The following is a 21,607-nucleotide window of genomic DNA, read 5'->3' on the forward strand; positions in this document are numbered from 1 at the left end:
GCATCACGGCCCTCTCATGGTGTAATTTGCAGTAAACAGTTATAGCTAGTACTAGCATGTAGTACGGCATGTGGAAACATCAGATGTAGCTGCCCGGGTGAAACCGTTTCCATGTAGCGTTCCGTATCAGCTGCGTCGATCAACCTCAAGCAGTTGTCCATTAACCCTGTGGCGATGTCAGTGGGGGACGAAGACAATTAACACAACTTGGTCCAATGGATTCACCCTATTGATTGAGTTGCCTGCTTTGGTGGTTAGCGTACGTGGCCAACTCACCCGATCAATTTTCATGTTTATTTGTATGACACTGCCAGCCCGTCCAATCACGTCAAACCCCCCTGTATTGTTCACGCTATTGAAATGAGGCCTTTGTTTAGTTCCTATTTTTTTTTCAAAAATATCAAATCGAATTTTTGACATCTAAATAAAGCATTAAACATAGATGAAGCAAAAAACAATTGCACAGTTACGGAAGAAATGTTGAGACGAATCTTTTGAGCCTAATTAGTCCATGATTAGCCATAAGTGCTACAGTAACCAATATGTGCTAATGACAGATTAATTAGACTCAAAAGATTCGTCTCGCGGTTTCCAGGATAACCGTGAAATTCGCTTTTTTATTCGTGTCCAAAAACCCAAACCGACATTTGATCGAACATTTGGCATGACACTTTTTCCAAAAATTTCTCAATCTAAACACCCCTTGAATAATTGAATATCCCATCTAGTTTAAGTGGCTACTAGCTAGCTGCTCTTGCTCATCTTGTGCCCACCATTAATAGGTTACTGAATCTGAATTAAGAAATGGAATACTGCAGGTAATCTGGCATCATTCAGGATCGACCAGAACGTCTCTGTTGGCCTCTAGCCCTTCTTTATCTGCTTTAAATATAAGGTGTCAAGGTGATCGTAGTTTTTTTTTTTCCTGATCGAGACTGTGTGATCGAAATGCGCAAAACATTGTTCGGTACGGACTACTGAGAGAGAGGAAAAAAAAAGATGAACCATGCTCCATTACAGGATACTGAACTATTACCTAACTTAAAGAGGAAGTAGCCACAAAGATCGGACATACTTTATTGAAATAAAAGTGCTTTACAAAAATAAAGGGGGAAAAGAACACATAAGAAATGCACTTTTCTTCAGAAAAATGCCTTTCACGAGCATTAGCAGATTGATCGCCCACTACCTAGTCTGTCAAACTCATGTTTTTCTTAGAAAAATAGCCTCCTAACACATGGTAATCAGACTGATCAACTATATAGCGTGGTCCTGATAGCTACTCCGAATAATCAACCCCATATAAATTCCAATTCAAACGCATATGCGTTTCAAACACAAATTTCACAAGCCGATCCTCCGTTCGTACTTGGTGCTCTTGAAAGTACTAATCCATACCAGCTCCCTTTTATATTTGACTTGAAACCTTTGACGTTAGTCTTACAAAGTCGATAATTATAATAAGAGGTGTTCCTCAATCAATCGTCAATATTAGTTGATGCTTAAACATATAATTAACTAATGATAATAGTATTTCTTAAATGCTTCTATCTACTCCCTGTCTCCCAAAACAAACCAATTTTTCACTTTTTACCTATAATATTTAACTCTTCGTATTATTAAAAAAAATTTACGATTAATATTTTTATTTTATTAGATGATAAATCATGAATAGTACTTAACGTGTGACTATTTTTTAAAAAAATTTAAATAAGACGGATGATCAAACGCTCGACACGGGAACCGAAAAGTTGGCATAGGTGGTGTTTAGATTGAGAAAATTTTTGAGAGAAGTGTCACGTCAAATGTTTGACCAGATGTCGAAAGGGGTTTTTGGACACCAATGGAAAAACGAATTTCACGGCTAGTCTAGAAACCGCAAAATCCGTTATCAGCATATGTTGGTTACTGTAGCACTTATGACTAATCATAGGCTAATTAGGCTCAAAAGATTCGTCTCAAGATTTCTTTCATAACTGTGCAATTAGTTTTTTTGATTCATCTATGTTTAATGCTTTATTTAAGTGTTCAAAAAATAAATATGATATTTTTTAAAAAAATTAGGAACTAAACGAGGCCTTAGCGTGGGACGGAGCGAGTACCTCTGATCACCATACAAAGTCAAAGCCGAAGAGACGGGATCAGCGTGGTCGAGATGGATCCAGGGTCGGCCGGCCGGCCGGAAACACGGTGGTTTGACGGAGAAATTAGCAACGCCAATTTTTTTTAATCAAGTAATCTGGTGTTTGTACGTAGCATCCGCTGGTCGTCGACAGTAGCGCCACGCATCATCCCTGTGTGAATACGAACGCCACGCATTACTTGCGTGATGTAGACCAGAAACCGCATGCGGAGATCAAAGTCGACTTAGGCAGGCACCCATTGGCGGAGTCGGGACGAAAAATCTATCTATGGCAAACTTAATACTACTAAGACCGTGTTCGGCCCCCATATAAATTAACTTATGCTTCTCGTTTTCCGCACGCACGCTTTCCAAACTGCTAAACAGTGTATTTTTTGTAAAAATTTTCTATATAAAAGTTGTTTGAAAAAATAATATTAATCTATTTTATATTTTTAACAATTAATAGTTGATTAATTATGTACTAATCTATTATTACGTTTTTCGCGCGGGATAAGTTAACTTATCCCCTTACCCCAAACGCAGCCTAAGTTCTAATTTGTATATAAGAACCACATATGTAAAATAAAATAAAGCTATAATGCATTAATTTATAAATCATCATGCGAATATAAATCACAATACTTATAAATCATCTTTTGCGCGGCGTATAGCACTGAGTATGGCGAGGGGGTTCTGCCGGCGGCTAGGTATGGTGGCCGCCGTAGCTCACCATATAGGTGGCTCCGCCATTGCACGCACCGGCCATGCGATTGGGGCCCTTCTGAATTGTATGTCGGTGTGGGCACACGTGCCTCGACCACAATACTAAAACATCAGGACAGGGGGGACTTGACGCTATTTTGTTTCCTCGAGTAAAACTTCGGACAAGGTCCAGATTACATCGCCCGATCTTCGCTTTAGTCCAACTATGGATTTTTCTACCTATTTTTTCACATCAAAGAGGTTATACATCGCTTACCAGATTTTAATGAAATAGTAATAATCTCTAGCCTTCGGGTGTGGTTCACGAATCGAGGTTCATGGCCTCCTCTTCTAGGTTTAGCAAGCCCCCGAGGGGTTGGGGTAGAGGAAGGGATCAGGGGAGTAAGAGGGTTTCCCTGCTAAGAGAGATGGTTGGGGGCGGCGACGTTTCTATTAGAGCTACAGGGCTAAAACAGGATGTGTGTGCGTTGGGGGGACGATGACTGCGTCTTTGATGAAGGGTTCATTGGAGATAGGAAAAAAAAGCGAGACTAGGGAACTTAAATGTAAGAGGAGCAATGAGAGAGGAGGAAGGAGACTAGTCGTATAGGGCCTACCGCTGCTGATGAGGACAAGTGGCAGTGGTAGTGTGTATGCTAGGATGGGAGGTGGTGGTGGCATGTGTGGGTGAAATGTTGAGGTTGATGTCAATGGGGAGAAAGACATGACATGAGAGAGGTTGGAGAAATTTTGGTGGGGGAATCAACGTGAATCTTTTAGTAGTTCCAAAGAAGGCAACTCGTAGAGTAGGTCTAACATCTATTTCACGAAACTCCCCCATGAACCTCTCCTTATCTATAGTACATCTTCTCACTATCCAACCCATCATACTCCTCTCCTTTGGCATCTTTCCACCGGTGGAGGGAGGAGGGGGGGTCTAGTCTCGCACTTTAGTAGTAGTAGTACGATTACTCAGGCTCCCCTATTCTCTTGGGTTCTTCCTGTGCTTTTAGTCATTTTGGTCATCGCGATGGTTCTTGACACTAGCTATCCTTGTCCTGTTGTTGTGGTGTTCATCTCTAGCGAGTTACGACGCTAGGTTTCCTCCCCTAGCTATTGACTAGGGTGTTATTGGTTTTGCACATTGGAAGGTTGCACCAACAAGATTTCTCTGGCAAGCTTTGTCTAAGGGAAGCAGTCTCCTTCATGATCTTTGGTGAGGATTCCTCAAGAGGTGGTTAAAGTAGTCACGATTCGTTGAGAGGACCTTAACGTCCAATGAGAGGAGGCCATCCTCTGGTAGGGACCTTGATTTCCCTTGTGTCTCGTTGTGTTTCTTTTGTCTTTCTCGTCAATAGTACGGATCTGGTCGATTGTTGTACATTCGCTACTTTTGTGTTGAACTTGTGCAAGATCTTTAGCAGAAACCTTCGATGGTGTGGATCAAGCTTCTCTTCGTTGCCAACAGTTGAACCTCCGCACATAGGAGGCCCCTTTAGGGTTAGTTCATATGCTTCATTTCATGCAGCTCACCTTGTTTCAAGCTTCGTCAAAATCAAGTTCCTAGCCTTCGTTGACGGTGTCGCAAGCAAGCGAGGAAGAATGACCTAATTGCCTTTTCATATTCTCTTTAGGTCCTTTTCTACCAAATGTTGATCAAAATTGCAATTTACCTATTACAGAGGGGCTTCCTAACTAGTTGTGTCCAAGTGAGTTGTGCTTATGAATTGCATCCACTTATGTACATTATTCTAAATTTTGCCAATAAATTAAATATACGAGTTTTCAAAAAACAACATGAATCTTGGCATGATCTGGACCACCTAGAATTTGTATGATATAAAGAGAGAAACATATCGTGTAACACTTGGAATGTTCCTTTTATGTAGAGCTAGATTTAAAAATATAATTAAATTTAATTACAACAATTGTTTGTTTCATAAATACTGTTATATTTTGTATAATTATCACTTGTATTTTTTTCAATATAATTTGTATGCATATATAAATATGGCTTATGTTCAATCTCTTCTTTTATAATCTGTAGATTGGACATATCACAGTCTAATGGTGCAAATACATTTTTTTACTAATATGATGATTATTATGCTGCTCTAACTAATGTGTTAGCTTCTTTTCAATCTCTAATAAGTAAATTTACAACTACTAAGTTCCCAAACATTCGCTCTGACTCGAAATCAATTAGGATTTCCTGACATGGAAGAGGTTTTGGCATGTTGGAGGAGGCTTGTTCATCAACTGTTTCGATGCAACCGTGCAAAACTACCTACTGTATTATGTAGTTTTGGTAGCACAAGCCACACTGGCAACAACACCAATAGCTACTCCCTCCATTTCATACCACTTTCGGTTTATACTAAGTCAATTTTTTTTGAAGTTTGGTCAAATTTATAGAAAAATATATCAATATTTTTAACACAAAAAACTATACTAGCTATAAAAACATATTCAATGGTGAATGTCGTTAAACTAATTTGGTGTTGTAGATACTAGTACATTTTTCTATAAATTTCATCAAATTTGAATATGTTTGACTTACCACAAACCTTAAGTGCCTTGAAGTATAAAACGAGGGGAGTAGCTAGTTTTGCATGAGTCTACTTTTGAATGATTCTTCACTTATATAAACATTGTTATGTGTTAAATGCATCATGATTTGTAGAGTACCAGGGTTTTAAAATAGAGAAAAGTTCAAAATTAACCCCATAAACTTTTGTGTTAGTCAGATTTACCCCACTCAATTTAAATACCAGGCATTTCACACCCTCAAATTCTTCAAACAAGACGAAATATCCTCTCTAACTTACTTTAAGGTGCTATCTCCTACATGGCGATGCATGACAATGGTTTGGTCCACATGTCAATGTAGTATGTGATTTGAGAAAATAAATTTTTAGAAAATAGAATAGGCCCACATGTCATCCTGTGTATCTTCTTCTTCCCCAGTCTCTCCTCTCTCTCATCTCGCCACCACCACCTTAGGTGGCATGTTCACGGCAAGTTATTTACAGAAGGGAATGTCAAAAGAAAGGGGCCTCAATAGGAGTGCTTGTCCATCATTGAGCTCAGCGAGAACTGTCCCCGTTGGTAAGGGAGAACAGGAGCATGGGACAATGGAGAGAGCAACGATGTTGAGGTTGGTTGGCCCGTCAAGCTTTCCGTGTTGCAAGCTGGCTCCGTTCTTGGTCTCAACAAGCCTACCTTGCAAATGTCCTTGATGTTAGAGGAGGGATTAAAGGGAGAGATTGAAATAGGGACAAAGATGTTGGCCAGCAACCAACCCTCTCCTTGCCTCTCAATGGATTTGGTATATTCCCGCTTCCTTTTATCTCACACTTGAAGGAGGAAGAGGCAGACAAAGCTTAGTGAAACTCAACAGCAAAAGGATTTAAGCTCTTAGCGATGTGGTTCAAGCTTTCTGGTGGTTGAAGACTTGACTCTCAGGGTTGCACAACAAACGGTGCCTGAAGGACGCAGATGGAGCATTGGAGCTCAAGATGATGTCGGTGCATCTGCAACCTACATAGGTTGGGAGGAGCTCAATGGGTAGGAGACACCAATATCGAGAGAGCTAGATATGATGTTGGTGGGCTTTAATAGGCAGGCCCCACCAATTAATTGACCTTTTGCTAATGGATTATCATAGTGGTCAAATTACTGGTATATAGGACAAACAATTCCGAATTGCATTTGGGGGTAATTCATCTAGATCGAATAGTTTAGGGTTAAGTATGTTTGGTTGTGCTGTATAAATTGAGAATCATATAAACCAATAGTTTTAAAAGAATAAGCTAAACCTCAACAATTGGTTTTTTGCCCATTAACGTAGGTGACCCTCCAGTACCATATTCATTGACCAATTACATCTGTAAACCCTATTGAGTAGTGCTGGAACTTAAAAAGTCTCTCGTTGAATTGTAGTAATTTTGTAATCTAGATTCTCTGACTTTGTTAAAAAAAATCGTAAAAACACACAGTAAAATGAGTCTTATGCTACCGTATTATGACTTCAAACACGGTAGATAAAGTGAAAACAGTAAATGTCTTGTATCACATGCACGTTCATTGGTACTAATAATTCTCGTGTGTTGGTTGTGAATCAAATAGCTAAAAATACATTTAAAATCATGATATTATTCATCTCTGACTTTTCTACGCCAAGTGTGAGAGTCTCATTTGGTAATTTTGTAGTAGTTTACGTTGTCGGTATCCTTCCCCGAATATATCAAAGAACATATTCCGTAAACCTGAGGTAGTTCGGAACGCACGATTTCTGACAAGAAACGGCAACATGGTCGTTCCACGTAAAAAGAAAACAACATATATACGAAGAGGTTGACACGACGCGCGCAAATCGAGGCAAGCCCTGCTCGCTATAGGCGCCACCGCGTACTCACGTCACCCGGCAGTAATGTTATCGAAGACTTTGGAAAAGTCGGGCACACGTACGTACGCGCGACCGCGGTAGCCAGTCACCCAGCCAGCAGCAGCAAACCGCGCCCCCCACCCCGCGCGAGTCCGCGAAGTAGGGCAGCGGCACAGGCAAGGGGGTGACTCCGTCTCGTCTCCCCTCGTTGCCATGGCATCGCGACGTCAAAGCTGCCATCCAGCCAGCCACTTGCTCGTTTCATATTGGCCGCCGCGTTGGTGGTCTGCGCTCCCCACCCCCACCCGCTATAAAACAGCCTCCCGCCGGAAGCCGTCTCGTGTCCATCGCATCGCATCGCAACGCAACGCAACGCGCTGCGGCTTGTGATTGGAGTTCGAGTGGGTACTGGTGCGGTTGGTTCGTCGACGAGGGCAAGCGAAGCGAGGTAGCAGCGGGCGTGTTACGTTGACCAAGGAGCAGATGCCAATAGCAGCCGCGGTGACCGCGCCCCCCGCCGCCGCGCAGGTGCACGGGGTCGTGCCGCGGCATGCCTCGCCGCCGCCGCAGCAGCAGCAGCAGCGGGCGGCGGCGCCACGGCGGGAGCAGTCGCCGCTGAACCCGAGCTCTCAGGCGATCCGGTCAGGCTCCGGCGCACCTGCTGCTGGTGGGGGCTCCGCGGCGACAGAGGCTTCCAGGGCGCATATAGCCAACCTTGACCGGGTGCTTGGGAAGCCGCCCCAGGCGCCGAGGCCGGCGAGCCACGCGGCGGCGAGCAAGCAGCAGCAGGATGGCGGGGAGCTGGAGCCGCTCAACGTGAGGCACGGCCTGCTCAACGCGCTGAACCTGTCCTTCTTTGTGCCGATGCCCGGGATGAGGGCGCGCGCCGCCGTCGACGAGCACATGTCGCCGCGCAGCCTCATGCACATGCAGCAGCTCCTCTCCGCGGACTCGCCGCGCGCCTCGCCGAGGAGCACCATCGCGCAGCGCTGGCGCAGCCTCCACGGGGAAGACGGCTGGGCCGGCCTCCTCGACCCGCTCGACTCCGACCTCCGCCGTGAGCTCCTCCGCTACGGCGACTTCGTCCAGGCGGCGTACCAGGCCTTCCACTCGCTGCCCACCGCGTCGGCGAGGCACCGCGGCCTCATGCTCCCCGACCGCTCGTACCGCCCGACGCGGAGCCTCTTCGCCACCTCGGCGCTGTCCATGCCGCCGTGGGCCAAGCGCCCCAACACCCCCGAGTGGCTCACGCAGCAGTCAAACTGGATCGGCTACGTCGCCGTGTGCGAGTCCGAGCGGGAGGTCGCCCGCATGGGCCGCCGCGACATCGCCATCGTGCTGCGTGGGACGGCCACCTGCCTCGAGTGGGCCGAGAACCTGCGCGCCTCGCTCGTGCCGCTCGACGGCGAGAGCGGCGAAGCCAGCGGCGACGCGCAGGATCCCAAGGTGGCGCGGGGGTTTCTGAGCCTGTACAAGACGGCCGGGGAGAAGGTGAAGAGCCTCTCGGAAGAGGTCATGGGCGAGGTGAGGCGGCTCATGGAGAAGTACAAGGGCGAGGAGCTCAGCATCACGGTCGTCGGCCACAGCCTCGGCGGTGCCCTGGCGCTCCTCGTGGCCGACGAGATCGCCACCACCGTCCCCGACGCGCCGCCGGTCGCGGTGGTCTCCTTCGGCGGGCCGAAGGTGGGGAACGCCGCGTTCGTGGACAAGCTCCAGAAGAGCGGCAAGGTGAACGTCCTGCGCATCGTCAACGCCGGCGACGTGGTCACCAAGGTGCCCGGCGTGGCACCGCGGCTACCGCTCACCAAGGAGCAGTACCAGCACGTGGGCGCGGAGCTGCGCATCGACAGCAAGAACTCACCGTGCCTCCGCCCCGACGCCGGCCCGGCTTGCCGGCACGACCTGGAGGCGTACCTGCACCTCATCGACGGGTTCACGGGGACGGGGCGCCCGTTCCGGCACGACGCCCGGCGCAGCGTGATTCGGCTGCTGCAGATGCAGAGGGGCAACGTGAAGAAGGAGTACGTGAACCGCGCCCGCGAGCTCGGCGTCGACCCCTCCGCGCCGGTGGACGTCGGCCGGAGCATGGCCTACGGGAACTGCGCCGTCGCCAGCCCCTCCTCGTGAGACGACGAGATTGACGTCTTCTTCAAGGGCCCTTATGTAAATTTTTGTAGAAGCAGACCAACAATTCTTTCGTTAGTCGGGGTGTCATCGGGAAAAAAGGATTCCCCCTTGTTTCCATCTCATTTGACTTACGTATGTACATACATGAAATCCATACTGCAAGAACATCACAATGCAAGCGAAAGCTTGTATCTTTATCACTGAATTATTGACTGCTTCCCTACTATACGTTGTTTTTACTGAAGAGAAGGTAGTAGTAATATCTTTTGTCGCTGAAAAGTATTGACTGCTTCACTTTGCTTTTTACCAAGAGGGAAGTAGAAATTATCAACGGTTTGGCCGCCAAGTAACGTCTTCCACTATCAATGTCTTCCAGAAACATCAACAGGAGAAAATGGTGAATCAATCCTGTCCAGTTTTACAATTCCAAGCTTCTGTGCCTGACTGTTCATAGGTGATGCGTCGCGTGTCTTACGTGTGTGGATGTATCTCGGATGTATCTCACCGCACGGCCCTGAGCGCATCAGTGTGTTCCCCATCCGCCCCACCTCCAGAATGCGCAGCCTGCGGTGCCTCCTCGCCGCCTCCGGCCGCGGCGCTCCGTCGACCCGCACCTTCGCCCGCGCCCTCCGGATCTTGGCGCGGCCGGAGCCCGTCAGTCTCCACAAGCTCTCGGAACCCGACTGCGGTTCGTGATCGTGAGCCCCTTATCTTCTCCAAAATCTCGCCTTTTTTTTGTGGGAGTAGCGGTAAATCTCGCACCTTTTGCCGTTCCTTAATCCTGGGCAAAGAGAGCAGACTGCGCCGTTCTAAATTGCTGTTCCTAACTCTGGCCTGGAATCGAGGGAAGAAGAAAGCAGATGGCGGCGCCGTCTGCTCTCTCCGGAATCCTGATGCCCCAAAACACACCGGCTCACCGCCACAACACAAAACATCGAAACAGTGTCTTTTTTTTTTCTTTATTAGTTGCAAATGATAGGACCGTGTCCAGGCTGCACTGCAGATGATAGCGGTCCAACCTACTAAACCTAGGGATATTATTGCAAAAATTAGGATCGCTAAATCGATATCTGCCCGATGGAGGGGCTGTTCTGCTAAAACTTGGGGCTTTACCGCATAAGAGCACTCGACGGTCGCCGGAGGTCGGCGCCGTCCCGTTGCCTCTTCACCGCCTGGTGGCCTCTCCCTCTCCTTCTCAGACGGGGTTGGCGCCTACTTGCTGCTCGCCCGCCGGTGCCGATCCTCGGATGATCTGCTAGGTGGCGTGACTCGATCTGGAGACGTTGTACTTTGCCTTCAAAGCCGTCAACTTCTTGATCCCTTCCAGCAGTAGCAAGCAGCTCAATTGACAGTGTGTCTTTACTGCAGCTCCCTTCAATTATCTCTTGACAGTGTGATGCAACCCAGTGATAGCAACAATGTCGAGCGCAAGACTGTTAAAGATGTCTCTCACAATCTGATGTCTCGTCTACTGGTCTTCTGATTCCTTTAACCTTGGGATTAGCGTAGCTTTTAGCCGTATTGCCTAAATTTTCTGAAAATAAACTCCCTCCTTTCTGAAAGAGTCGCTCTGAAAAATTCTCCCTTTTTTGCTGTTCCAAAATTGCGGCGGACTCAGGAATCGTAGAGCTGAGACTGGAGCGTCCGGAGGTCAAGAACGCCATCAATTGGGAGACCATGAGGATGCTGCTGGGCGCGGTGGAGAAGCTTGAGGCCGACGAGACTGTGAAGGTCGTCCTGGTAACGAGCTCCGTGCCTGGAGCTTTCTGCGCAGGCGCCGATCTCAAGGTCTCTATCTGTTCTCCTTGGTAATGCGAGCGTGAGTTTGTAGACTAGTACATATAATAGTACAGATGAAAGATCGTTTAGTGTTTTCATATTTGAGTAGAATGGCTGTGAGAACAGTTGAGATGCACCTGTGAATTCTGAAGGACCAATGACCCAAGGTTAGCTGTGAAAAACTGTCAGGAAATAATTCATGAAGTTGATGTAGTGCTGAAAACGAAGTTCAGAAAAAAAGAAGGGTGTATTGTGAAGGTGCGTCATGAGAAAAGTTAATCATGGAGAAAATAGAAAACTCATATGATTGAAAGTCAGGGACAGCATATGAAGAAGTCCCTGTCTGAAAGAATACATAAGAGAAAAGGAGGATGTCATGCTTCATAAAAAGAAAAGGAAGAAGAAACAATGTGGTCAATGAATAGTTTGGCCTGCTTGGGGTGTGTTCTAGAGAGGAATAGCTACAATTAATCAGATATATCTTTTTAAGCCTTTAAACCTTGGTACCATCACCTAATGAAAATAATCTTGCACAGTTCAGATGATATTGATTTCTCAACCAATTTATGACTTGTCATACTAGTAGTTGTCATTAACCCAAATATTGACCTTCCGATCAGTTGTAAAATCAAAGTCATTCCATGAACTGTATTAAAATCATGAGATGATGTAAGCAAAAATATGTTAAACCGTTTCTGCCAACTGTTTTTTTTTTGTTTCTTACAAATTTACGATCCACATGGCTAAGATAACAGATCGACAGTTCATGACAGGAACGGAAACTAATGAGCTCTTCTGGAGTAAGAGAATATGCGAACTCCTTGAGGTCTACATTCTCAGCCTTTGAGGTCCGTATCATTCAGAATTTAAACAAGCTTTTTCCCCCCTTTCAATCATATTAGTGGATAGGTGTCTTTTGAGAAACTAGCATCATGGCCCGTGCATACTGCGCGGCTAACTTCGTTATGAAATTTCTTATATAATATTAAATATAGTTTCATATAAAATATAAATATTAAAAGTGGTAATATAGATTTAAACTTGGACCTAACTTAGATCAAACTTTTACATGTCATTCTCTACGCAATATAAAACAATGACTCCTATATTATCTTACTAATATAATAGATCTAAGAATAATACTACACTAGATCAAACTTGCATAAAATTTATGTCATAATATCTCTTCTTCCCTGCATCTTCATACTGATATTGTCACCTTCTCTTTATATATATTACTTCGGTATGAAATTTCTTATACATATGTCCGATTGATATTTTCTCTTTCAGTTTTAATTGCTATTGATCTGATCTGTTGTTACGTATGGAGAAAATAGAAATTTGATATGTCGACTTGATCTTTCTATTATTCGTCTCTAATTGATCTTTCATCCAATTGAAAATATGATTTGTTGACCTGATCTTTTCTGTTATAGCAAATATTCGTCTGATTTATCTTTTCTCTTACTTTTCTTCGATTAATCTTAGAATTTATATATAATAGATCCTTGTCCGATTCCACACAAACATATTTTTCTTCTTTTCTCTTATTTCACATAGTTTTTTTTTTAAAAAAAAATCCTAGTCCGATTCCAAAAATTGTTTCCTCTTATTCTCCACGGTTGTAACAAAGTTTTCCTTTAAAAAAATCACGTTCTTTTTTAGGAGTTGCACGTTCCTTTTTTAAGAGTTGTCCGATCCAAAAAAAATTCCTCTTATTTTCCACGGTTGTAACAAACTATGTGGGCAGTTTTCCTTTTTTAAAAAATCACGTTCTTTTTTAGGAGTTGTCCGATCCAACAAAAAAATCCTTATCTTTTCTTTTATCTTATTTTTCTTCGATTAGTGTGGGATTTTCTAGCATGTGAGAGTAAACGTAGTGGCTCATTTTTCTATTACTTTATATATATAATAGATTATGCCCACTAATTTCAGATGATATACATGGCACATTCATATTTATGTGTACATAAATACCACATCTTTTTTTATCAGGCACTCCCTATTTCAACAATTGCTGTCATTGAAGGAGCTGCTTTGGGCGGTGGGCTAGAACTGGCACTTTCATGCGACCTCCGTATATGTGGTACTTGCTTTTTTTTTCCTAGTATATGAACAATTCAATATTTTCCATGTTATGGACATAAGCATTGTTCGTCTATAATTCGAATATTTAAACTAATGTGTTCATCACTGCAGGAGAAGATGCAACTCTTGGCCTGCCAGAAACAGGGCTTGCTATCATTCCTGGGTATGCATCTAGGACCCCATACTTTTTAATATAGTAACTTTTTGTGAAATCGTCAAAATATGAGACCTACGCGTTAGCCAAAATAATGTTTCAAAAAAAAAGAAATCGTCAAAATAATCTGAAACTAAATGTAGTACTTCTTGCCTTGTCCATTTACCTACTAGAATAAGCAAAATCTTCATTCTTTTAGAGTTTTCCATCCCCATCCCACTGCAATCAGACTCCAACAGACAGGAAAGATTCATTTTGCTCAAAAAGAGAAATACTTAGTGGAACTAATATTCATATTAAATTTCATTGAAAATAATTTCTATATTAATGAAATTTGCTTATGCTTGACAATGAAAAGATAATCTGATCCACTACAAGAATTTCAATAAAAAATTCAGTGGATAATGTTCTTCTAGGTTACCACTAAAATTGTAGGGATTCAATTGTTGTGCACTTGTGAGTGCTATTGATACCTCCAGATCAAGGAAAACCTAATCATCATTATGCTTACTCCAATATCTCTTAGTCTGCATATAAACGACTCTTTTATGTTGACAAAAAGGGTGATAGCTCAAAATGAGTGGCATTTTTATAAATAAAATGATTATGACTGAACAGATAAACTTCATCATTTGCTGCACTATTAGAGCTGGGGGCACGCAGCGTCTTCCTAGGATTGTTGGAAGATCTAGAGCGAAGGAGATAATATTCACCGGCCGTAGGTGCAATGCATCTGAAGCTGTAATGATGGGTAAGAACACCTTTTCACGGTTTCCTCCTCCACACTACTTCGAATGAGATCAAATTGGATGTTTTAACCGCAGGGCTAGCAAACTACTGCGTTCCAGCAGGGGAGGCCTATGAAAAGGCTCTCGAACTCGCCCACGAGATAACCCAGAAGGCAAGATTCATCCTTGATTTTGAACTCAAACTTTTCAAATAAAACAGAAGCCACAACTTGGCCATATGAAGATCTTGATTCAGAGGTGTTTCTTCACAACCTGTAGCTTTTCTGAACCCTGCTCTTTCATGCAGGGTCCTCTGGGGATCAGAATGGCCAAGAAGGCCATTGATCAAGGTATGCAGGCAGCAGACATGCCGTCGGCGTTGGCTGTCGAAGGCGAATGCTACGAGCAGCTGCTGAACACGGAGGATCGCCTTGAAGGCCTGGCCGCATTTGCCGAGAGGAGGAAACCTGTGTACTCCGGGAAGTAGTGCCGTGCCATGGTGTCCAGGGTCCAGTCGTGGACCTCGTGGTGATCATCTTGGTTACCTCAGTCCTGGTGACTTTAGTCGAGAGTAAATAAAAAAAAAAAGGAAATTTGAAGTCGACGGATTCCTTTGCACTTGCCTATTTGGCGCTAGACGTGCGGCTGCCGGACCGATCACAGCGACGGCGGCGGCGACAGCCGAGGTGATCCCCAGCTGCTCAATTTCCCGGCGACCATGGAGATCTTTCCGGCGAGAAGGAGATTTTTTTTCTCTTTTTTATTTATTTTATTTAATAAATTCAAAAATAGATTTTTGTTTTCAAAATAGCAAATATAACTATATTTATCTAGCTCGTCATTGGTGGGTTAGATTTGCTAATTTTTAGTAAAATAAATCTACTGCTATAGAAGGGAGTAGTGGTGGTGGTGAATCTGCCACCTAGAGAAAAATAACTTAGACATATATATCAAACCACTTTATTTATCTACTTTAATAATATACTAATGTTATTTTTAATAAGATCTCGTTGCAACGTATGGGTAATATGCTAGTATTAAAAAAATTCCGGCTGTGTCCTGGGCTTTCTTGCCGTTGGTATCGTTGCCATGGACCGTGGTGGCCCAATGGGCCATGTCGAGAGGTTTTGTAAGCAAAAGTCTCTCCGGCCCACGTGCCTACGCGATCGCAGCCGCGGTTGGCCATCCAACGGTCAGAACTGCTCCTTGCTTCTGTCTTTCTGTCTCGACTCGACTCGACTCCTCGTCAGCGCGGTCTCCCATCCTGACCCGCCTCTCTCACTCTCCCCAGCTGCTGCTCCACCATGCGCAGCCTCCGGGGGATCCTCGCCGTCTCCGGCCACCTCACCGGCCGCCGCGCCACGGCGGGAACCGCCTGCGCCTCCGCCCATCTGGCTCTCTTCTCCCGCGCCCTCCAAATCCTCGCCCAGCCGGAGCCCGTGCGCCTCCAGAAGCTCTCGGCGCCCGACTCCGGTTCGTGCGACTGCTGCCACACCTCGTTTAACCTGTCCTCTTTGTTTCTTCTTTTTTTGCCTTCCTCTTGCGGGAGATAGTGTTGTATAGCTGTAATCGGCTTCAGGGATCGTGGAGATGAGCCTGAAGCGGCCGGAGGCCAGGAACGCTATTGGGAAGGAGATGCTCCAGGGGCTGCGGAGCGCGATCGAGAAGGTGGAGGCCGACGCGACGGCGAACGTCGTGCTGCTAGCGAGCTCCGTCCCGAAGGTTTTCTGCGCGGGCGCTGACCTCAAGGTGAAATCTTTTATCAGTTCCCTGCTACAAGCTCGATAATCATGTGCTCAGTAGGATTACTCTGTTTGTGACATTCGACTCTAATGTTTCTGACAAGCTAGGCAGTTGCTAAAAGAGTCGAGGAGTAGACCTAATATATTGACGTGCAAATCTTCGAGGAAAAAAAAGTCGGGGAGTAGACAAGGATTGGCTCACTTCTTGTTTCCAATTTGGAGTTAATGTGGTATTTTAATTGATCTTTCCAATTTTAGATGATGGAGTAATTGAAAACATTAGTCTGGAAAACTGATAGTCAAAATGCTCAGGAGCTTCACACTAATCAAGGCTAAATGAGTTTTTACAGCATAGAGAATCTAGTCCCCAAAAAATATCGGATGGGGAGAAGCTAATGGATTGGAACTATGTTTTAAAATTTTGTTGACAAGTTTAGAAATATGAGGTTAATAGTAGGCTATGGCAATCTGACTTATTAAGAAGGATGCATATGTCCTCATATGTGTTATATGAGTTATGAGATGGATGGTTGAAATGCTGTTTAGGGCTAGCTACGGTCAGTAGTTAGTAAGTTCAAGTATATAACACCAATTAATCAAATCATAATTGTGGAGTTCGATAGTCTTGATATTAGAATTTTGTTTGAATTATTGAACATTTGAAATAAGTTTCATCCACTTTGGCATACATAACTTTCATATCAGTTGTGGAACTAAAAACATTTTACCTATAGTATAAGAAATTGTTGAATGCTTTATAAGTACTTCTGTCCCTTTGTCATGTGCTGATCATAAGCACTGTCCTTCATTTGTTTACAGGAAAGGAGGTTAATGAGCCCTAGCGAAGTCCGCGAATTTGTCAATTCCCTAAGAGCTACGTTCCTATCCTTTGAGGTCTGCGTCAAACCAAGCTATGATACCATAGCTTGGTTTACTGAAGTTATTTCACTGTATCTCAGATAGCATGATTCAAATATATTTTGCTACATTCATTGTATCTCAGATTTTCCTGTTAACCTTCTTCCAGACTATGATATCCACTGTTCAAATTATAAGTAGTTATGCAAAACCAACTTTTGTATTTCTAGCTAATGGTTTGCTAAAGCCTTGTTGTGAGTGCTGTTTTTCAAAAGTATGTTGAGAATACTTACAGAATGCATCTTGTATAATCAGGCATTGTCAATTCCTACAATTGCCATCATTGAAGGAGCTGCCTTTGGTGGTGGGCTAGAATTGGCTCTTTCTTGTGATCTCCGTATATGTGGTATTTCTTTCAACCTGCAGTGACCAGATTTCATCCATCTTATGAAGTCTTCTTCATTCTGTCCAAAATTCGAACATTTCAATTCTTATGTTTTCAGGGGAAAATGCAACATTTAGCTTGCCGGAAACTGGCCTTGCTATTATTCCTGGGTATGTGTCCAAGATGACGCTTTACTTTTGTAAGTAATTTTTATAAATGTAGCTGACACTTTATCAAATAATACTGGATTACTGGAGACTGGAGTATTGTTTGTTTTGTGAATTTAGTCATACCTACCAATACTTGTCAAATCTGTTCCCTTTTTTTTTTCACAATTCTCTTGCTCTAGTGCCGCAATCCCGTACTTAACAAAGTGGGGAACTGCATCCTGTGTAATCTATTATCTAAATAGAAAAGTCTTCTATATTGGTCTATTGTACTTGAATAACATAACATAGTGGAACTAGTTTGAACTTTATCGAAAGGTCTTGAGCAAAATGATGTGCTTCTGCTGTTAACATCACTTTGTATCAATATATAGAGCTGGGGGAACACAGCGTCTTCCTAGGATTGTTGGAAAGTCCAGAGCAAAGGAATTAATATTCACTGGTCGTAGATTCAATGCTGTAGAAGCTGTAACTATGGGTAAGGCTGGCTTGGCACCATTTATTCTCCTGACACGAGCCTCCTTACATTTCAATTGTACTTGTGGCATTTCTTAATAAAAGCTAATAAAAATTCTTTGAAGAATATCTATGACATGTATGTTTGCATTGCAGGGGTAGTAAATTACTCTGTGCCCCCTGGGGAGGCTTATAGAAAAGCTCTTGAACTTGCCCAAGAGATAAATCAGAAAGTAAGAAGCTTCTGAATGAGTAACAGGCTATATTTGATCTATTTGAGTCATTTTTTCCTTTCTGATATCATGGTATGGTAGAGCAGCTTCTGGCATTATGAACTTGCTGAATTAAATCCAACAAGATCACTGGTACATCCTCGTAGACGTTCTAAGCACCATTCTTTCTTTCAGGGTCCGTTAGCAATAAGAATGGCTAAGAAGGCTATCAATCAAGGTATGGAGGTAGATCTGTCTAGCGGATTGGCTGTCGAAGAAGAATGCTACGAGCAAGTTCTGCACACTCAAGATCGTCTTGAAGGTCTAGCTGCATTTGCTGAGAAACGGAAACCTGTATACACAGGGAAATAAGGCTGTAGTCTTGTAGATGGTGTTAAAATTGCAATTTGTTTTCAGCTAAGCTTCACGCATCCAGCTGCAGCTAAGCTTCTACTATGTTCATATCTTTCTCCATACATGTATCAAGAACAAGATGTATCTGCCAATGCATGCTACATTTTACCAAGTTAATGGGGGCTACACATGTTCTCACTGTCTGGATTGCCTGGTGTTCTCTTTACTGCAATATGAAAACTGCAACTACTGTAGTTTTAGACCGCCTTATTTGCCCTTGAAAAGCATTAGTGGCTTGTAAAGATGTTGCAGTTTTGTCATGTCATTGCAGGTTGTCTTGCCGGCTAGGAAAAGGCGGCGCAAAGAAAACTTTGACGACTAATGGGTGACATAAAGGAGCCTACCTGACTAACCTGCCAGCAGTATAGTATTGCAAAATTCATTGGCCTGCATCACCTTTTGCTTGGCTGGAACTGAGGCCTAGTTAAGACAGATTGGAAGTATGGAACAGTTTATTGCAACTTTTGCAAAGTTTATTTCCTTTCCTCCATACATCCAAAGTCCAACCAAACAAGCCCTAACATTACAATAAACAAATTAGAAACAGGTGCTTGGAGAAGAACAGACACAAATATAAACAATAGCATACAATGATACAAATGATGGATTGATACAGATACTGATTTGTGATGTTTGGAGAGGACATGGGGGTGATAAATGCATAGCGTGAGAAGAGAGCTTGCTGCTCACTCTGACGGCTTGAGCTAAAGATTACTGGTCTTGGGGAAGCAAAGAAACAAAGTGACAAAGGAAGAGTGCATCAGAGGCTTTTCAGATTGAAATTTCAGGCCAATGGGAAGAAAAATGGTAAAATGTGTGAGGTGTGGGTAAAATCAAGTGAATAATTAGCAATGTCATCCTTCAAGATGATATCTGATGGTGTCAATTAATCAGTCTTTCCCTCTTGTAAAGACTTAGCAAGTGTAGGTGTAGAAAGTGCAAAAGTTGCAACAGGTACGCTCTCCTCAATCACTGAACAAGTGTTTTTTTACCATCCTTGATAAGTCAAGCAACTAAATTTTTACGCTGAAAAATATGTTACCTTAACATATTGTTTTAAGATAGTAAAAAAAAGGTCACTGAACAAACACTATGCAATTGCACTTTCGGAGACAATGAACAAACATGTGAAACAAATTAAAGGGAGAGGTATCTGGGAGAGTTCTGTCATCCGTTAAGGAGTATAGCTGTTTAATTACAGGACCCAAATAACAGGGAAAACAAAACGGCCCGGCTAAAAACATGCAAAACAAAAATGATCAGGAACATGAATGTGCTGTTCGAGAGACTGCCAGGCCTGTCTGCCATGCAAGGAGGCCATGATGACTGATGAGCTTTGGAAGGCAAAACACACAAGCATGCCCCAAGTCTTGAGCTCCCTTGGCTTCTCTCTCTCTCTCTCTCTCTCTCTCTCTCATGGCGGTGGCTAGTAAAGCAGAGCAAAGAGATGAGCCCCTCACAGCCTTCAGATTCTCACATGCTTTGATCTGGCTGGCCGAAGCAACCAGGCATCATTATTCATTCCTCATTCCACTCATGCCACTGATGAGCGCAATGGACGGACGGACGAACGCCTCACGAAGACCACAGCTTCTTGGTCTCAGCTACAAGCCTGCAAGCTTTCTCCGATTCCAATGCCTATAGATCATGGCTGGCACGGCCATCGGCAGGGACACACGCCATGTTCTTCATGTCAAGAACCTGAATCACTGGCCCTGCCGCTGCATGCATGCGGGCCATTGATTGATTATTGCTTCTGCAGAAGGGTAATCCCGATGGGTTTAACAGCTTTGGTCTAATGAGGGGGCCACAGCTGATAGTGGTATTTAGGATCTTCAGCAGCAGAGCTAATCATCATTCTACCTTGCGATCCTCCTCCTCCTCCTCCTCCTCCTCCTCCTCCCTTGATCATGATACGCGCTCAGAGTTCCTCCATTTCTCTGATGCTTGACAGATTGCGTGATGTTTTCCTAGAGCCGTGAGCTGGGATCATACTATCAGATGGTCAGAAGGATGCGTGCAGAAACCCTGCGGTTTTACCGAAAGATATGAATTCTGCAAACCGGAAGCCCCGCTGGCTGCTGCTGCATGCAACACTTTCAGCTGTGCGTGGTGAAGACTGAAGTCCTGAGACCGGTGTACAGGAGGATTATGCAGTAATCTGCAGGCATGGCACTGTATGCCATTCAGCTGAATCAGTTCCAAGCAGACCTAGCTTAGCTCCCACTGTAATACTAGTGTGACGTAACACGTCAGCTTCTTTGACCTGACAGCTAAGCCAGTCAAATGCCACATCAGCAACACGGACGGAGAGACAGAAAGAGAGCGCGGCCTTTGGGCAACATCTCTTCGTGTTAAGCGGAGATAATTAGATAGATTTGGTTTACAAACCACGCGCACAACAAGTGCATATAAATGCCCTGATCGGAGAGATTAATATTCTAGAAAAGCTGATGTTTTTGAGCTTCTAACTTATATTCGTTATCTGGATTCTATAAAACTTTAAATTCTTAAAATCTAAATATTATTTAGAAGAGTTTCTTAACTTCTCGACATCTTGCGAGAAACTAACCTCCCCAAACATGACCACATGGCCAAAACACTCGAGGAGAAAGCGATTTGGAGCCATAAAGTGTCAGCGTTTAGTGGGTTGCTTCCGCTGCCGTGAAAATATGGTGACATGTGGGGTCCCTTTGGCCCTGGAGAACCAGGCAAGTGGGCCCAGCGTCCTTGGCCGGTATGAAAGAGTATGCAGTTATCAGTTCACTTCGTAGTTACGCAGTATAGTACAGTACTCCTAATGTGGCCTCCGTGCGGACCGTGTGCCTCCGTCCGTGGCCGCCCAACCGGTTTTCATGAATTTTATATAAGATGGTACTACCTCTGTACAGAATATAAAGAATTTTCGCTATGTATTTATATTGCAAAAACTTTTAATTTTTGGAATGGAGTGGTACACAAATCGTACTCCCTCCATAATATAATGTAACATAAGACTATCCCGTTTTAATTAGTTTCACAATTCATACGGATATTAATAAATCTAAATACATATATAAAATAGGTAGATCTAGATATGATAAATAAATCTAAACAATAGAAACTCTTAGTGATACAGAACAGATGAAAGTGTTTATCTTCAATGTTTTTAAACATTTAGCTGCAAATTCATCCCAGTATTTAGGAGATTTTTAGGCCACACCTAACAACAATGACATGGTTAGTAGCCACACCTTATCGGAGTTGACGTGGCCACGGGAACTATGGTCTCGCGAGGTTTTAT

At 43.8% G+C, this 21,607-nt stretch overlaps 3 protein-coding genes across 7 annotated transcripts; all 3 read left to right on the plus strand.

Moving 5' to 3' along the window:
- The first annotated feature begins 7,572 nt into the window (after positions 1-7,572).
- On the plus strand, positions 7,573-9,558 carry LOC102715369 (phospholipase A1-Ibeta2, chloroplastic). The gene has a single exon (XM_006647555.3). It carries the CDS (start codon positions 7,698-7,700, stop codon positions 9,339-9,341), a length of 1,644 nt encoding a protein of 547 aa, XP_006647618.3. The 5' UTR covers positions 7,573-7,697; the 3' UTR covers positions 9,342-9,558.
- A 193-nt stretch (positions 9,559-9,751) lies between these two features.
- On the plus strand, positions 9,752-14,965 carry LOC102715642 (probable enoyl-CoA hydratase 2, mitochondrial). Of its 4 annotated transcripts, none has more exons than XM_015833840.2 (9): positions 10,417-10,600; positions 10,710-10,859; positions 10,960-11,129; positions 11,894-11,968; positions 13,116-13,206; positions 13,320-13,371; positions 14,010-14,113; positions 14,187-14,263; positions 14,398-14,965. In XM_015833840.2, exons 3-9 carry the CDS (start codon positions 11,019-11,021, stop codon positions 14,575-14,577), a joined length of 690 nt encoding a protein of 229 aa, XP_015689326.1. In that variant the 5' UTR covers positions 10,417-10,600; positions 10,710-10,859; positions 10,960-11,018; the 3' UTR covers positions 14,578-14,965. The 4 variants fall into 4 exon arrangements, with proteins under 4 accessions (XP_006647619.2, XP_015689324.1, XP_015689326.1 ...); XM_015833841.2 differs by having other exon boundaries at positions 10,710-10,802; XM_006647556.3 differs by lacking the exons at positions 10,417-10,600; positions 10,710-10,859 and adding an exon at positions 9,752-10,029.
- A 358-nt stretch (positions 14,966-15,323) lies between these two features.
- Positions 15,324-18,467, plus strand: LOC102715915 (probable enoyl-CoA hydratase 2, mitochondrial). 2 transcript variants are annotated; one of them, XM_006647557.2, is made up of 8 exons: positions 15,324-15,563; positions 15,670-15,839; positions 16,652-16,726; positions 17,006-17,096; positions 17,194-17,245; positions 17,617-17,720; positions 17,855-17,931; positions 18,106-18,467. In XM_006647557.2, exons 1-8 carry the CDS (start codon positions 15,395-15,397, stop codon positions 18,280-18,282), a joined length of 915 nt encoding a protein of 304 aa, XP_006647620.1. In that variant the 5' UTR covers positions 15,324-15,394; the 3' UTR covers positions 18,283-18,467. The 2 variants fall into 2 exon arrangements, 1 of the variants encoding a protein (XP_006647620.1); XR_001549539.1 differs by having other exon boundaries at positions 15,350-15,563; positions 17,855-18,003; positions 18,106-18,194.
- The last annotated feature ends 3,140 nt before the right edge of the window (positions 18,468-21,607 follow it).

This window comes from Oryza brachyantha, chromosome 2, assembly GCF_000231095.2.
Source record: "Oryza brachyantha chromosome 2, ObraRS2, whole genome shotgun sequence".
NCBI classification, from domain to species: Eukaryota; Viridiplantae; Streptophyta; class Magnoliopsida; order Poales; family Poaceae; genus Oryza; species Oryza brachyantha.